This window comes from Homalodisca vitripennis, chromosome X (genome assembly GCF_021130785.1).
Source record: "Homalodisca vitripennis isolate AUS2020 chromosome X, UT_GWSS_2.1, whole genome shotgun sequence".
Taxonomy (NCBI): Eukaryota; Metazoa; Arthropoda; class Insecta; order Hemiptera; family Cicadellidae; genus Homalodisca; species Homalodisca vitripennis.
The window spans coordinates 107,676,784-107,695,701 of NC_060215.1; the positions used below are offsets into that span (position 1 = coordinate 107,676,784).

Consider the following 18,918-nt stretch of genomic DNA (forward strand, 5'->3'; position numbering starts at 1 on the left):
GATCTGATACAGATGGTTTATCTTTTAGGACAACCGCAAAGCTTCAGGTAAAAATTTAGAATGGCAATCTTGAAGAAGTTATAATCCCATTCATGATGCCCCGTTGTTGACTCACTCTTTACAGTATAATTACAATTACAAGAACTGGTATATGATCATCATTTTTAGACTTCCAATAAGATACGAATATTCTGATATTCTGATTTATAAAGTTGGCAGGACTTTACTATCAGGTGATAATATTTTGTCAGAATTAGATCTTCTAAATTTATTTTATCAACAAAGATTACATCCTTGGACTTTAAATGATAGCTCCTGTTACTGTGTAGCATGTGGTAAGACAACACCACACAAAGCCACCATTAGTAAGCTCTTACTAATAAAAATTGCTTTAGGTCAACCAAAACTATTGAAGGTACGCTTAATAATTAGATGCTGTCGAGTATTGAACATTACATTATTAATTAATTTAATTTTTATTTGACCAAGCAGTTAATGTTTGATGAAATGTTCTTGACAACGTAGTACTTTTAATTTAATTTCAAAATCAATTCAATGCGGTAGTCAGCACCAACAACTATAGACTTATTTCATAGTCTACCTAAAATTAAAGAGCAAAAAATAAAAGTAAATATTAAGCTGATAATTTATCAGCAATAACATGCAGTTACTTCTAAGTTTATTAAAAGGTTTACTACATTGAGAGGCTTTTCTTTTTTTACTGTTGTATTTAGAATTTGTATATACATAATACATGTGTATTTTTTATTAAAATATAAATCGCCAATTGAAATTTTTGTTGATGATTAAAGACAGTGTTAATGTTCAAAACTCAGACATTAACATTAACAGCAGAGATTAGAAGTCCATGAAGTTTTTAGATGCTACAAAGCTTTTTGTAGTTAAAATTTCAAATGCCATAAAATACATTATTTAATGGCAAACACAAATGAAGTGTCACAGTACTATAAACGTGATTAATGTTGGTTGGACCAACTCTCAAATTGGAATAACCTTTATCAGATCTGAACTTAATAAAATTTAGTTTAGTAAGTTTAGATTTGGCTATAAATTTAGTGTATTTTATAAAGGTATTATTTATTGGCTTAACCTATTATTGTCATATGTGAATATTTACTAATCGTAACTGATAGATCACATTATGTTTTTCTGTAGATAAAGGTTGCCTTTTAAAATATATTAATACCCCTAAAATTCTAATTTTATAATGGGAGTAATCAAATAAAGTTATACTGATGTACTGCTATCAGTACTTAACTTTTGTTGTTATGAAATTGCATTTTTATTTCCTATGTTTGTAATGTCTGAAACAATTTTTGCCTATAACATTAGAGAGCTAAGTACGATGTACGACCTTAAATTGTGATAAAGAGTAAACAGGTAAAACTAAACTAGAAAATAAGGTGCGTATAACACAACAAATAAAGACCTTTTTATTAAAAGACAATGCGTTACACATGTTTATAAATTATTTACTGTGCCAAACTGTTCTAAATGTAATGCAAGATACAAAAACAACTACTGGCTTACATATTAAATACTAATTTAAAACATTAATTGAAGAAAAACAGTTTTACACTTTGTTGGTTAATATATTGAAATTAAATATTTATTAATTAAACACACACTAGTTGGTTGGTTCTTGTATTACGTTAAATATAAAATTAAAATTTTAATCAGTTCTAACTACAATACAAAACCCAGCAGGGATCACTTATAGCTGGTTTATACCTTCCAGTTGAACCCACCACTGGGCACAGCAAAAAGCGATGCGTCACTTAAATCTGGGCAACCTTATGGATGTGACAGGAGCGGCACATCACTAACAGCAAATGTCAAGTTTATGGGGTTCATGGGCAATTCGATGGGTTCAGTCTACTGAGGGAGATGACTGTTGGAGTTGGTGGGGTTTGTTCCCTAACCTCAGTGGTTCTTGGTAGCCTCAACAAGGGTGTGCCACCCCCTCTTTTGGAAAGACATGACTGAGATGTAGTGCCTAGATGATCAGTTGGGCACCCTACAAGTGTTAAAGAACACTCCCTAGAGGGTACAGTTTAATTACTAAGGTCCCACTATCACAGACGCATGGTTATCAAGTATGCAACGTTTGGTCGTATGTCTCTTGTTGTGGTGTTAATTGTTGTTGTTCTGTTGGTAAGATGGAGGGTGCGAGTTGCCGACCTGCTCCGTGACGCCCTGGGAGGTAGCAGACAGCATCCGCAGGCCACCCAGACAGAGTCGCCTCTCCAGACCCTCGAGGAGACTGTACGCACTGTACAAGGTGAGATTGATCGAGACCAGAGTGGGAGTATGGCAACCCCACAAACCACAACTGAAGTCAAACTGACCGTACGGTAACCGGACAAGGAGTGGAAAGTTGGGCCCTGGACACTTTAAATAAGTGTGAAATTAGTTAAGAGATGCAAACTTTAGACTTCATTGGGATGTTCGAGTGTGCATTATTGTGGAAAACCAGAAATCAACCTGTGTCGAGACTGAACGAGTGCTTCTGGACTCTTAGTCGTAGGAACATGGTGGAAGAGTGATTGGGGATCCCCTAATACGTTTGTTGTTGCTTTTTGTATTCTGGTTGATAGTGTCATTTCTAAGGGATTTTCCGGACCCCATTAGCAAGATAGAAAAGATGTCTTTACCAGGTCTGCGGAATTGTATTAAGATGGTAGGGCAGGGTATCAACCCTTGTGTTTATCCATATTTTATGTAGTCACCGAGAATGTAACTGTTAGTTAAGGAACTTATGTGTAACATGTAAGTTGAAATGGGGTCAATGGTTAAACGTAGGGTAGTCAATCAGAATTTCTAGAGTTAGGGAGCTGACTTGCCAGTTATTGCGAAGTTGTGTGTACTGGTGGCTACGGAGGGTCAATCCTGTGTCCAGAGATGGCAAGGTGAATCCTACAGAACCACATAAAAAAGCCAAGTGGTTGGGGGAAGGCCAACTATTCGCTGTAGTATTAGTTAGGTTAGGTTAAGTCGAGGCAATCTTATTAGATCTGAAGTTGAATTCTGACAAATACCAATAGAAACACTAAAATTGTCAACCTTTGTGTACCTTAATGTTTGTCCCCCCCCACTGCCTTTCCCATGCAGTGGCTGCTATTTTATGATTGCATTGGCCACACCACAATTTCTTTTTCTCTTTTCTCTCATAAGGGTATTGGTCCAACAGACACAGATTCTCAGTAAGCCTGGTGAGCAGCTCCACTTAATGTTAAAAAAATTAAGAAATCAAGTGTCATTGAATGCGTTTTAGGTTTTTGAGTTGTGTTACAAGTTTACTATTACTGCATTTCCTATTTTACTGTATATTTTACAAGGGACCAGTCCAGGTGACTTTCAAAATCAGGGGTGACCGAGGCAACTGGCCCCAAGTGAAATCTCATGAGGCTTATCCAAGAATGAGGGAATAGCGTTCCAAATTATGATACATGTGCCTGAAATTATTACTTTGTTACAATTGGTTTTCTTTTAAGGGTACATGAAGTGCACTAGCCCAGAGTGGCAAAAACAAACAAAAAATATTTTCATTAGTCACCCTGTTAGCTTAATTTTAATTACATATTGTATTGTCGCTATGTCAATGTATTTGTTGTAGGGATGTCATAATAATAGTTCATGTATTTTTTTGTTGTTGAAGACGTTTGAATGTCTAGTATTCTTAGGTCTTATGAATTTGTTAGCCTAAGGGAAACTGGTCCTTTGTCCTTAATGAGAACTTATTACATGTTTTTTTCTTGTAGAGATCTTGAAGTTTTTTTTGTGATTGTGTGTTCTGATATTTTAACTTTAGTGTGTTTTAGTTTTAAGCCATATATATGTATGTAGTTGGGTAATTGTATAAAGAGAGAGACCGTTGTGATAGTGAGTAAGAGAATATTATGTAAATGTTGTAAAGAGAGAAGGCCTAAGTCGCGAATAGGTGTCTGAATTTTTAATTTTCGAGTCAAAATTCCGTCCCTAGTATGGAACAGTAATGTTGAAGCATTTTCAATTTTTGTTCTACTGTCAATTTCATGCATCTACCTGTGACATACCAATTAAATTAAAATAAAAAAAAATAAAGATGTAGACTGGGCAGCAGTTGTAAGCTTGGCTAGGAAGGGAGGCTCAATAAGAACTCTTCGGTACTCCACAAGTATCCAATGCTGAGGGCAGCATGATCTAAAGTTGGGGGGGAGTGTGACACCTCGGTGTTAACTCACCAAAATTTCAACAAATAAATTAGTTTAACCTAATACTAAGCTGAGAATTCTACAAAAATTTCTTATTGTTACTTTAGTGATTATTTTAATCACCTTTATATCGGAAGTCAAGACCTCTACAATATGTAACAATGCCGCCGTCACATCGAGTGCCATCCGGATTAATATATGAAAATATAGGCCACTTCAGAAGAAAGGGACAGGAGTTCTGCCACAGCCTGTATATGCATTAAATTGAAGTCCGCGTGTGGTGCGACAACACCGGTGTTGTCGCAGCCACGTGTACGGAATGCGCTGAAATCAGCAATAATTGTGTTGTAAGCAGGCCTCGAGCAGTCCAAAAGCACCATGTACTTTGTTAATTACTAAATGAATCGCCTATGCGGCAGCACCTTCCAGAGTACCATCCTAAGACGAAACGCGCTCTGATTGGTCTGAAGCCTTGGCAACGGGAGGATCGGGCGATGTTGAAGCTATGCTCGGGAGTCGGATAACTTGTGCGGGACGCGGCAGACGTTAAATTAGGCCCCCTCTCTTACCCTATTTTAACTTTTCGGAAGCCAAATTCCAAATTTTTAATTATGTATTAATTAAAACTAATTTGTTATTAACCTAATCCAATTGTGTTCTAATTTTAATAAATCATATATTGGTTCGACTCCGCTGTTTTATTTCGAAAAGTTTATAAAACATTCCTCGCCACGAACCCAAGAGAAGACCTTTCGCCTCCCACTGGGCAAACGAAGGCCGGCTACCACATAGTAATAATGTTCGATAATACACAAACTCAACAACAACAAAGTGTAAACTCTTAATTATTTCTAACATCAGTACCAGAACTAAGAGTTAGCTTCGTCTAATATAGTGAACTGTTCCAAAGCGACGGACAATCAAGAAGGCTGTGGACTCCATCAACCGAATCTTATCTCTCTTTGCAAATCAGTTAGCACTTAGCAGGCGACTTGTCGACGATCCAGGTAGTGAGAACGGAACGTTTCGGCAGTGTTATTTGTTTTTGTGTCCACGAACAACATGGATTTTGTAATAACGGCACTTCGCCTGTTCAATTCGGACAAAGAATCTCTTAAAACTAAAGACAATGTATATTATGAAGAAACTTCATGGCCAAAGTATGTAAAGTCCAACTTCCTTATTTGGGGGTAAGTGTGTAGCCTATTCATACAAGTATCTTACTTTAGTAATGTTTAAATACCATAACTCTACTACTCTAATTTACTTTGAGTATAATTTAATTGTTGTATAATATACTTTTATCTTGGTTCCTAAGTTCAGGTATAGTTATTAACCTAACCTTCTTTTGGACTGATATGTGGTTTCGACTATATAATGATCTAGTCTGTTTTAATTTTTTCTACCCACAAGTATTAACCTAAACTGGATTACAAAAATTGATTCTGGACATATATTTTTTATTAACGTACTTTTAACGATTTTTGTTGTTTAACTAGGTACAATTCTCAATGCACTAATACGAAAAAAACAAAACAAAAAGAACATTACAGGAGACCGATTCTGTAACATTCACTCAGAGGTCCTAGAAAACCACAACTAGTTTGAATTAAGATAAGTTGACTGAAAGTGGACACCTATAATGATTTTCATGTAAAAAATGATTTTGTAAAATTAAGTTGTTTACTAAATGTGAACAATAAAATGAACTCATGATCTTTGTTAACCAAATATTTATTTACAATAGCCAAATACCTTATTTTAAGCTGTCAACCCACCATAATATGTTTAATGTAAAACCATCATTATTTGAAAAGTGGACACAGGAGTATTACAAGGTGGACTCCCCAATTAATAATAGGCTATGTGAAATTAAATGTAAGTTAAATACAAAATTCCTAAAAAATATACTTCTAAATTATCCTTAAACATAAAGTTAAAAAGCTTAGGTTACAATATTATTAAAATGACATCTCATAGCTTAACCTAATAGGCTATTAAAATAGGCCCTAAGTTATTTAAATCTTTAAAAATGCATATAAACATTTTGATCCAAGATTGATCTCACACTAACTGTAGAACAAATTCTGATATTTCTGACCTAGTCTAATGTAAATTATGAAAATAGGAGCATATTTAGTTGCATGATTATACCTCTTTCATAAATCATCAAAAGAACCGAATTTGATGTTGGTTCATCGGAGACCTAAGTAATCAATTTACTTCAATTGTTTTCTTAAACAATTCTATGGAATGTATTGTATGATTGATGTAGCGTATTTATAAATTAAAGAAAGCTAGATCATAAGGTACTCCAAAGTTGATTGCGCATTGCAGAGTTGTTATAATACACTGTTATCTATTACACTTACAGGACACTTGTATTCAATCTCAACAAATGTTGTCTATTTTATTTGAAATCTCTATGAGTTATATTAGAAAATTCTATTGAAAGATGCAGGGTCTAGATTTCACGTGACCTTTACAATAATTCCATCACTCATTAGCTACACTGGTGAATATTTCCAAGTATTCCATATGTTCCTTTCATAACCTAGGCTATAAAACCTCATTTCTGTGCCATGGCGCCGCTATACAAAGTAAGTGGTTTCAAGATAGACCTCAGTCATTATTTTGATATAGAAGTCATTTCATATAATGTAATGAGTTAATCTTGAGCCGTATAATTACTCAGACATACGTTAAATATTACTCAATACTAAGTTCCCTAAATATTAATATTAGAATTTTTGTTCTAAAAATCTTACAGAGGTTATCGACCCAACTATCAATTCGCTTGAAGTATAAGTTTTAATAAATAGGTATTTATGGCATCAGTAACTACTGGGAGGTTAGTTCATCAGGAGTTAATAAGGAATCCTTCAGTGTCAGAAAAAGGCATACTACACTTAACTGTACAGAACGTGGCTTCACATTCAACAACAAGTGGTGGTCTTTGACAAAACTGTAGTTTATCACAGGAATTTCAAAGTATTACTAGATTTTGCCGCACACAGATTTTTTTTTCTCTCATAAAAAATAAATGAAGAAAAAAATTACTATAATCTGCACTGTTGCAGTATTGGTAAATATCTCAAATATTTAAATATCAAAATTTTCCATATGTATCATACAACAATAGCCATTGTTTTATATTTACTATTTATTTTAAAATCTGCCAATGCGTATAATGAAACGTAAACAAAGGGGTCTATTCTAAATTTCACGTAACCAGAAATCAATAAATAATGCACAACTTAAAACATTGAGTTAAGTTTTAATATTGCCTAGAAAACTTTAAGATTTAAGATTAGTTTTCAGCATAGCTACTAGTCTCCGCAATCACTTATTTTCATCACGATAATTATAATTAAGTATGCACTGTCCATAATATATTAGACTACTGATTGTTATAGTAGTCATTAAGATAATTACAAATATTGCCCGGATACCTATATAGTATATTAATGTTTTGTGTTTACCAAAACTTTTTTTAAATAGTTGTATCTCTACAATTTTAATTTACAAGTGAAGGAACACATTTTGGTTGTACTTATCGCTCAGTGGATAGAATGCTACAACTTATGGGAACAGAGAGGGTTTCTAAAGTTACACAAGAGTTCAGAGGATATACAAATTGCAAGTTAATTGACCAATACAAAGCAGTTTCACGGATATGTTGGGTGCCGTATTTTTAACATTTTTTAAAACTTTAATAATTAAAAGCTGCCATCTCCAGAGACAGCAGAAGTATTTACTATGTTGTCAGCGACTTTCGGTTTGGGAAATGTCCCAGTTACAGCAGTCAGGTCATCAGGTACAATGGTTCTGGCTCTCCTTCTTAGAAGCAGATTATAATATATCCTTTCAAACAACATTAGGGTCACAGTCATTCTTAAGAACAATATGGAATGTTTACAATTTTAAATCACTTTAGAATTGATTATGATATTAATAATAGTTTCTAAATATCAAGTGGCGGAAAATCAGTAGAGATGTCACAACTAATCGTGTCTAACAGGAGTTAAATAAATCTCAAATCTTGTTGCACACACAGGATTATTAACAAGCATGTTTTCAGCACTAAAGCTGTTGTATTTCAGTTTGAGTCACTATTCTGACTTTTGAGTCAATTGGCAACAATTGCTTAAACAATAATAAATAAAATATTAGCTCCGTAGCAAGACCAATTCAGACTTTTTTCACCGTTAGGTTAATTTTAAAAGTTATTTGATAATTTATAAATTCTTATAATTTTATAGACTTTAAAATTACATCCTCAAACAGTACATAGTGTATATATATTTGGTTTTAACGTCATAAAATTTTGTGGTTTATATGTCCAAACTTCAGTTAGTTTTATTATTTTGTTTATTTTAATTAATTAATTATATTTCATTTGTATAAAAATGTATATGATATTTATTTGTCTATAAAAATAATAATTATTGGTATTAAATTGTGATTGATAAGAAGATTTTTTTAGATTTTGTATTGGATTGCCATGGGCATTGTTTTGTTAAATTAACATAAACTGTGAAAATGATATTACAAAATCAAGTTTATCAAGACAAAATTATTTTATTATTTTCTTCCTTAAACACCTCAGGAATGTTTTAATCTTCTCGTGTTTTGAATACACTGTCATGAGATAAAATGTAGAATTCTAAAGTTACAAAAATAGAAAATAAAATAAAAACGTTAAAGTTTTAAATATGTATGTATGTAAATATAAACAAGCTAAATTAAAATAAATCTTGTAATTTTTGCTTTAGTAGTTAGTTTCTCTTAACATTCAAACTCTGTTTCCTATACTTCTTGATCTAAGGGTTGTCACTAATCACGATTTTTCTATGTCCACCAATTGACGTCACAGCTCTGTACCCAGTCTCATCTAGATCCACAAAGTTAAGGTATACTGGGACGGCTACGTAATATAGACCAAAATACGTCAGGATTCTCGTAGTAATTTAGTATTTGGATCTATTTATGAGAAATAAATGAGAATGTGTATAATTGAAAATCAACGAAATTTATTGTTTTTAATGTATAACTACTTTGCTTATTTATTAAAATCCACTATTATAAATGTGTGAAATAATCTGAATGAAATTAGGAATCCGTATGAAAATAGGAGAATTATTTTAATCTTCAAAATGATTAACTAATTTCTTCAATACTCACACAGTACTTTATACATACGGGCAGTATCACTTGAATATTTATTTATACTGTATCCAATGCTCTAAATGTAACACATATTATAATTGTTTTGGAATATATAAAAATAAAATTACCTATGCGTTTTTCCGAATTAATTTCAAAAGGTTTTAGATTCACATAAGTGACCCCAAGTGTGTACATCAATGAATCCTAAATGTACATTTTATTCAAATATAAAATACTGATTTCATAAATATTAGTTTTTATCATTGTATTTTGAACAACTCATAGTTTATATTCATTTACGCAAGACACTTGCTTATTTTCTGTATTAGGGAACAGACAATAAAACAAGGTACATGCATATGATTCTTTATATGGTAAAAAATATTAGCTGGGTGGACCGATGCTTCTAGGTATCGAATGAGGGACTCAAAAAACCGATTATGATTTCTCATAACCAGTGTTAACCCAAAAAACAGACCCAAAAAATTATAACTATTAGCCATTCGCATATATAAAATAAACTAGGGAAAATTAGTTTTTTAGATTTTAAGGAACAAATCATTTAAAAAAATAGAAATAAATATTTGCAAAACCCTGTATAAATTGAATATATAATTTTCTCAACAATAAACAAAGATTAAATATTAAATAGTATAGGATTACAAATGAATTTAGTTTATGGCCAAACAGCATTGAAAATATGGTACATACAGCGATCAGTAATTTAGAACAAGCAGAATAAGTAATGTAAGAGCTGACTGTAGTAAAACAATGTAGGGGTTTCCCCCTTAAGAACAAAGTTAAATATCAAAAAGTTGTATGCCCTTATTTTTGTTAGTAGAATTCTAAATGAGGTATCATGAAAATATATGATATATATGCTCCCAAATGTTACTTCCTTTTTCTTGTACAGTGTATAGCCTGTATGCCAAATGTAAATTTAGGCACCACTTCGAGGGTTAATATCTTTAATAAATTTTTTAAAACCTGTTTTGAAGAAGTTTTCTTAACAAATTCTGTTAATGGCGATTGCTTAGAGTTGTATGCAGAAATAGTATTAAATGTATTAAATATCTTTCATAAGGATTAGATCATATTTGTCAATAAAGAATAGATGGTACAATATTAGGTACAAATACAACTAATATACCATAGATAACATTTTGAAGTATAAGTCTGTTGTCATCCCTACAGTGAAAATGTTTTTTACAGATCTGATAAAGATGGGGCAACAAAGGAGTTCTATACTTTACAAAGTTTGCTCTTTCTTCTGAGGCATGTCTCCCTGCCACATTCTGAGTATGAGCGAAAAGCTGTTGTAAGTATCTTAAAAACTTACCTTAATGCTTTTTACCAGCTGTGTATTCTTTGTTTGATGACAATTTATCAACAAAACTGCATTAAATGTGTTAAAAGTCCAATGAAAATGTTCAATATTCATAGTAACATTGACTTTGGTAACTATAAGGCTGTTCTATCACGGGTGCGCTGAATATATATTTTATGTGCAAGATCTATATAGTTAATGTTCTATGAAGCATCATATTAACTAAGACTCAGCCAAATTCCATGGAGTGACATACATCAGCATCAAACTCAGTGTTTTACAGGAAGCTCAACTATGAAGAAATGAGCATCACGTACAATTTAATGGGTACATGTAATTTTATTTTTGAGTACACACAGACAGAAATATATTGTTTCCAGCGCCTCTAGTGATAGGATTTGCTAACGCTAAGCCACTAGATGAATGATGGAATGCTGTAACGGATACATAGTTGTATTCTGTTGCATCACCATTTATTGCAGTTAAGCTTAAGTTCTCTATTTTAGGTATTAACTTTAAGAAATTTGATTATAACTCATGAATTTTTTTATAGGCCTCAAATGTACCAGTTGTACACAGAGCTGACCGTAAACAAATTTTTCTTTGTTTAAATGGTGAGACTGCCCCTGCACCAGGAAAATGCGCACCTGACGGATCCATAGGAAGAAAGGCCAAAAAATCAAAACTAGAAGATGTTAAAGTGCAGAAACTTAAACTACTTACTGCAACCCCCGTCATGACATACAGACCGACTCCCATCACAGTGTACAACCGTTATGATCAGGAGCGGTTCATTAGACAGGAGAAAGGTAAGTTCATCACATTATTTATAAGCTTTCTTCTTATGTTAAGAGATTATAAATTATTCAACAATGATATATATATACAGAGTGAGTTTTATGTCCTGGCACCTGGATATAATTTAAACGGCCCGAGATATATATGTGAAACCTTGACCCTACCTACTATAACATATTTTTTTAATTTTTCAAGTTGTTGAAAATTTTGCAATTGAGTAAAGGGGGGCAACTAACACATTTTCAAATACAAACCCCTATCATGTCTCAAGTTTTGACACACTGTCAAACAGCCGAAGGTGAACAGTTCGAATACCTGCTACATTAAAAAAGGTAACTATTTTTAGAATTTGAGTTAGTGTTGACTCATGTTACGATACACAGGACAAGACAGTTAATGATTTTATTATTGTAAATTTGTCATAAAATCTGTTAAAATAAACGTAGAGGCCTCTAGTTTGGATTATTGGATTTATTTTTTGATTCCCTTTAAAATGAGGGGTCACATGATAGGGGTTTGTATTTGAAAATGTTTAGTTTCCCCCCTTTACCCCCCTATTTACTCAATTGTAAATTTGTCATAAAATCTGTTAAAATAAACGTAGAGACCTCTAGTTTGCATTATTGGATTTCTTTTTTTATTCCCTTTAAAATGAGGGGTCGCATGATAGGGGTTTGTATTTGAAAATGTTTAGTTGTCCCCCTTTACCCCCCTTTAGATAAAGGGAGCAAAATTTTCAACAACTTGAAAAATAAAAAAAAAATGTTATAATAGGTAGGGTCAAGGTTTCACATAGATATCTCGGGCTGTTAAAATTATATCCAGGTGTGCCAGGACATAAAACTCACTCTGTATATATATCATATTTGTATACACCTATATGTATATACATATTAGGGAACATATAGTTAGAACTAGCATACTATCTTGTCTTATTGATTGCTATGTAATTTTATAACTCCAAAGTCTCAGATGCTTATTTTTAGAGTAGGAGTTAATAAGGTATAAAAATTTATCATAAAAACTCTATAACTAACTAAACTAAACTAACGATAACTAACTTAAACTATTTCAAATTAAACTATTTTTCAAATTAGCATAAATGTTTTAATATTAGGTTAAAATATGAGGGTTCTCTGTTCTATTTAACTAAAACTGTTACAGAGGCGGCAGGATTTAAAATAAATACAATGGGAACATACCAAAGAATGTCAATGAAGTCAGTAATTGAAGGCGATCAACCCAAGAAAATCCCAGCTCTTCAGACACCTCATCCTGAGCCCACTCTAACAGCACTGGTAAATTTCTCTCAGTTTGGTACAAATTAAGTTTAAACTTAGTTTAGTTTAGTTTTGAATGCCATGGATAATAATTTTAATCATTACACACAATGTAAATAATCTGTTGGACAATAAAACCTATTGCTTCTTAACGACATAATTCAAGCACAGCAGGTGGAAATCTTAGTTTCTAGATTGTGTACTGGCATCAGTTCTGTAATAGACAATATGAATCAGCTAATTACAAAGTTAAATTTATCTTGGGCATTGGCTGTTACAGTCCAACACAGTTCACATATCTGCTTAATATTGATTATGAGGACTTCCATGTACCTTTTGATGATTAATTAATGTTGTAGTTGATGTATTGAAGATAATATAATTAGGTAATGTGAGTGTCTGAACCATATGTTTGTAGTGAAGTATTTTTAATAAAAACAATTATTATTACAGGCAATTGAAATAAATTTTATAAATATTGGTAAAATTTATATTATATCCAGTGAATGAGAGATTCGATTAGATTTATGAATTTTATGTTTACAGGCAGGTCTTCAGTTGTATTTCCCACCCAGTAGACCTTTTCGTACTCCCATCATCATCATCCCTGAAGTGAACACCTCACTGATCACCATGTACAATGTCAAGGATATCCTGCAGGATTACAAGTAAGTAACTCATTATTGCATAGCAATACTACATGTTGTATAGTGTAGACATTTTTCATTAAATTAAAAACAACATCTATAAGTAAATTTTACAATTTTTTCTGCTATAAAAATACTATGAAATGATGTAAAATAAACACGCTTGTGCTATCTGTTTTACCTCTCAAGTGTTTTAGGAAGATAAACTTATTCATACAATATTTTATAAATTATGAAGTTGTTTTCTGCCAGGTAAACCAAAAAATCTCTAGGGTTCAGATTTTTCTTTGTAAGTGTTACAAGTGTTTGTGTAAAACCGAGTATAAAAATGTTCTAAAACCCAATAAAAGCACATGCTTGTTATTATAGATAATATTTATGAGCTTCTGTGACTATAGTGTAAACTCACAAGTAAAGTACTGGAGAGTTCTCAAATTGATAGTCTTAAACAACATAAGGTTTATTTAGTTTTTGGAAAAGTGGAAAGTTTGTAAAATACTACTATATTAATTGAATTAGTTTAGGCCAAGTCAAAAATCAAATTATTTATTACGGTAATGTTTTAAATAAAATAACCCATCAAATCTCAAAATAAAATTAAAAATCCAAAATGTAGGCAAATTTCTAGAAGGAGTTTGTTTTTATGTTTATTTATTATATTGCTTTCACAGCAATATAATAATCTACAAAACAATAATAAAGTATAAGTAACACTCCCTTGATAGAGTAATGCTGCTGAGTAATGCAGTTTAATATGATAATTTTTTGCTTCATAACCAACAGTGTTATTATTATAAACTAGTACTAGAAATAAATAATTTTTTACAAAAAAATAACATCTTTTTAATTGTGGAACTGATGCTTTATTAATTTGTGATACTGCAACATTCTTGTACTATAAAATTGCTTATGGTTATTTTAATTGAACCATTTGGTAAATAAACAATTATAAAGTTATTTTATATTTAAACAGTTTAAAAGTTTTTTTATGAATCAGAGAGGATGATAATTATATTATGGAACAGCTTTAAATTATCAACTAACATACACAGTAGATCAATCTTCATTCAATGGGTTCCTCTTGCAGGTTTGTTACTACGGAGGAAAAAAAAAGGCAAGGTGTTAAAAAACAGAATGAAATTTTGCTCATACGGCGGCGAAAGAATGGGGCATCGACAATTCCATACACGGTTATGGATAACACTCAGAAACTGGCTCCAGGAGATTGGGACCGAGTCGTGGCTGTGTTCGTGTTAGGGTCCAAGTGGCAGTTTCGAGGGTGGCCCTGGAATGCAAATCCTGTGGATATATTTTCTAAAAGTAAGTGACCAAACTCAATCAAACAAATGTTTGTAAATTTAGTATATCTTCAACAAATAATGCATGGCAGCAAAATTAGTTATAAATACTGTTTGGTCATGGAAGTGAAGAAATTTGACTTAAATACATTTTAAAGTATATTTAAAATAAACTATTTACTGTAAACATTATTTGTATTGATTTTTACGGTAATTTCTCATAAAATCAATATGTAACTAATATATATGTATATCTTTATATATATATATATATATATATATATATATATATTTCTTGTGTGCGTGTGCATGGGACTGAATTCCTCCTAAACGGGTGGACCGACTTTAATGAAACTTTTTGTGTGTCTTCAGGTGGATCCGAGAATGGTTTAGATTCACAATTCGGTCCAATTAAAATAGTTTATTTAATTAATTTTTTAATAATAAATTGTTGATGTTGGAGTGTTTTACATTGAAACCGCCAGACTGCGCTACGACACGTTATACAAAGTGAAACTGTTACTTAACAGCTGTTAATACTTTCAGCTGAAGTTCATCACAGAGGCAGAAACATTAATTGTTTACATTTAAAATTTAGAAAAATGTTATTGTAAAGTTCTTGATCAGTAGTGTAATGCATGCAAATGGCAAAGATGAAGTTTCACCAATTGTTCTATGTAAATATTATAATATTACAACACAGCCATAATGTTTTTCTATTTTAATTCCAGGTTGTCCTGACAGTTTGTGCTGCTATCAAATTTGTGTGTTGTTTTGTAACATCGTGTAGACTAATTATTGTGCTAAGTGCTAATTGTAATAATACATTAATAGTGATTGAAGATGTTTGAAGTGCATAAAAAACTATAGTTATTTATTGAAGTAATTGAACTCATGTTGCAAATTTAATTAAGTGAGTATATTGGTCGCATAACCTCAAATAACCTAAGTAGCATACAAATCAAAAGGTTGTGTTTCTATGTGTGAATAACTATTGTTAAAAGTTTAGATAATCAAGTTTTAAACTATTGGATTTAAAATAATTTGTTGTAATTTAAATTTTTAATCTGCAGTCAAAATTGGTCACATAAGTTCAAATTAAGTAGCATACAAATTACATGTGTGAATAACTATTGTTAATAGTGTAGGAATTGGTTTTAAATTAAATTCTATTGGCCAGTTCCGATACTAGGCTATACTGTAATTTTAAATAACTAATTTTATAACGTATTTATCATAATGCCATTGAATGTACAATATTTTTTTTTAATCCTTCAGGAGTATACACAAACAAATTAGATGGTTTTCCGATAGGGCTGAAGTATAATAAGTGGCTACCATCACAGTCGAATTATTGATATTTTTGATTAGCCTATCTAAACTTCCGAATTTCATTATAGTTATTTAAAATTACAGTGTAGTATCGGAACTGGATCCGAATTAGATTATAGTTATTTAAAGGCTGAAGTATAGTAAGCGGCCACCATTACAATTGAATTATTGATATTTCTGATTAGTCTATATAAACTACCGAATAACATCATACTTATTTAAAATTACAGTGTAGTGTCAGAACTGGCTAACAGAATTTCATTTATCTAAAATACTAAATAAGTATTCCCTATAGGGCTGAAGTATAATAAGTGGCCACCATCACAATCGAATTATATATATTTCTGAATAGCTTATCTAAACTACTAAAATGAGAATCCAAATTAGATTGTAGTTATTTAAAGGCTGAAGTATAATAAGCGGTGACCATCACAATCAAATTATTGATATTTCTGATTAGCCAACAGAATTTAATTTAAAACCAATTCCTACACTATTAACAATAGTTATTCAATCATGTGATTTGTATGCTACTTAATTTGAACTTATGTGACCAAACTGTTAACAATAGTTATTCACCTAGTATGCTACTTAGGTTATGCGACCAATATACTCACTTTGTTCAATAAATTTTCAAAATTAGTTCAATAACTTCAATAAATAACTATAGTTTTTTATGTACTTCAAACATCTTCAATCTCTATTAATGTAATATTACAATTAGCACTCACACAATAATTACACGATGTTACAAAACAACACACATATTTGATAGCAGCACAAACTGTCAGTAAAACCTGGAATTAAAATAGAAAACATTTGAAACTGTGATCGTAGCGCATTCTGCTGGATCCAATGTAAAACATTCCAAGATGGTACACCCGTTTAGGAGGGGCGATGTTCGCCGCTTATTACAATTCAGCCTTTAAATAACTACAATCTAATTTGGTTCATCATTTTAGTAGATTGAATAGGCTATTCAGAAATATCTATAATTCAATTGTGATGGTGGCCACTTATTATACTTCAGCCCTATACGGAATACTTATTTAGTGTTTTAGATAAATTAAATTCTGTTGGGCAGTTCCGATACTATACTGTAATTTTAAATAACTATAATGAAATTCGTCAGTTTAGACAGACTAATCAGAAATATCAATAATTCGATTGTGATGGTGGCCGCTTATTATACTTCAGCCTTTACATAACTATAATCTAATTTGGATAGTAGTTTAGATAGGCTATTCAGAAATATCAATAATTCGATTGTGATGGAGGCCAATTATTATACTTCAGCCCTATCGGAAAATCATCTAATTTGTTTGTGTATATTCCTGAAGGATTTACAAAAAATATTGTACATTCAATGGCATTACGATAAATTAAGTTGTAAATTGAAAAAATATACCTGTTATAAAATAGTTTTTTCAACTTTTTTACCTTCAGATTAAGTAAGTTTTCATTTAAAAACATCCTCTACATTTCATATCACTCATGTTATACTCACACACTATCGGTTGGTCGAAGTGTGATTAAATGTACATGTAATGAAGTTAGATATTGTAATAACTTTTTAATAGACTTTTTTATCAAAACAACTCAGATTGTTACAGATTAATCAAAGTTTAAAATTTTTGAATTAAAGACGTGTGTGCAGGACAACGTCTGTCGGGTCTGCTAGTATATATATATATATATATATATATATATATATATATATATATATATATATATATATATGTGAATGTATGCAGTTTAAAATTTAAATCACATCTTATTAGATAACCAAAATCTGTTTATAATAACAAACTACTGTTGATTTCACATTTAAAAATATGGTAGTAAATTGATGTAGATTCTTGCAGACTGCATGGGAAATTACTGGAAAGTAGAGCAAATAATTATAAAATAGCTAAATGTTTTTTATTAGTATAGCTATTCGAATAATGCACTAATTCTTTTAATGTATTATTTTGTTATAGTTTGTGGTTTTCATGTGAAGTATGAAGAGATGGATCTGCACAAGAGAGTGGCAGGCTGGGACGTAACTCTTCTTCAATTTTCGACAAGAAAACGCCATCTGGATCGTGCTGCAGTCACGCAGTTTTGGGAAAAAATGGACAAGTAAGTAATATATCTCAAAATTTAAATTGTTTGACCTAGAAAGACTTATTTACCTGTCAGCTACTAATGCCATAACAATGAATGAAAGAGTAAAGCTGATCCAAAAAAAAAACTTTTTGAGACTATTACAATAATACTTAAAAAGACATTTATAAGTATCAACTGTTGACCCTTGAACTGTATTTTTGACTAAAACATACTGTATCAAACTAGCATAGTACTGTATGTATTGTTAAAAATTACTTAGAAGGACCTTTTTGACCTTCCCACTAGAAATGGTGAAAACAGTTCACAGATTACCTGCTTTTGAAAAATAAAACTATTATACATCCGAATGTGACTGTTTTATCCTTGAAAAATTAAACTAGTAACAACATTATTTGCTAGATTTCTCTGGTTAGACTGAGACTGTTGACAGTCAGTGAGATCCATTAGGTTCATTGCTCTGTCTCCAGTATTCTTCAAAAATATTTTCTTTGCATTACTCCTACGGTTATCTTATAGAATATCTTGTTCACCTATATCAATGTTAATAAAAATAATTGACCAATTCACTATCGATAACAGACATAACAAACACTTCATTCGCCCCTGTACTCTTTGATAAATATTGTTTTCAGTTACATATATTAACATATTATATACAATGTACCAGTATATTCAAGTATATGTGTTTGGTGTATTTGCAAACTTCGAACTCTCTATTTAGTTTATACTAGAGATGAATGA

At 31.5% G+C, this 18,918-nt stretch overlaps 1 protein-coding gene across 1 annotated transcript; it reads left to right on the forward strand.

Moving 5' to 3' along the window:
- The first annotated feature begins 11,446 nt into the window (after positions 1 to 11,446).
- Positions 11,447 to 18,193, forward strand: LOC124369551 (parafibromin-like). Its single transcript, XM_046827579.1, has 5 exons — positions 11,447 to 11,519; positions 12,673 to 12,806; positions 13,335 to 13,456; positions 14,523 to 14,755; positions 18,048 to 18,193. Exons 1-5 carry the CDS (start codon positions 11,447 to 11,449, stop codon positions 18,191 to 18,193), a joined length of 708 nt encoding a protein of 235 aa, XP_046683535.1.
- Positions 18,194 to 18,918: the final 725 nt, after the last annotated feature.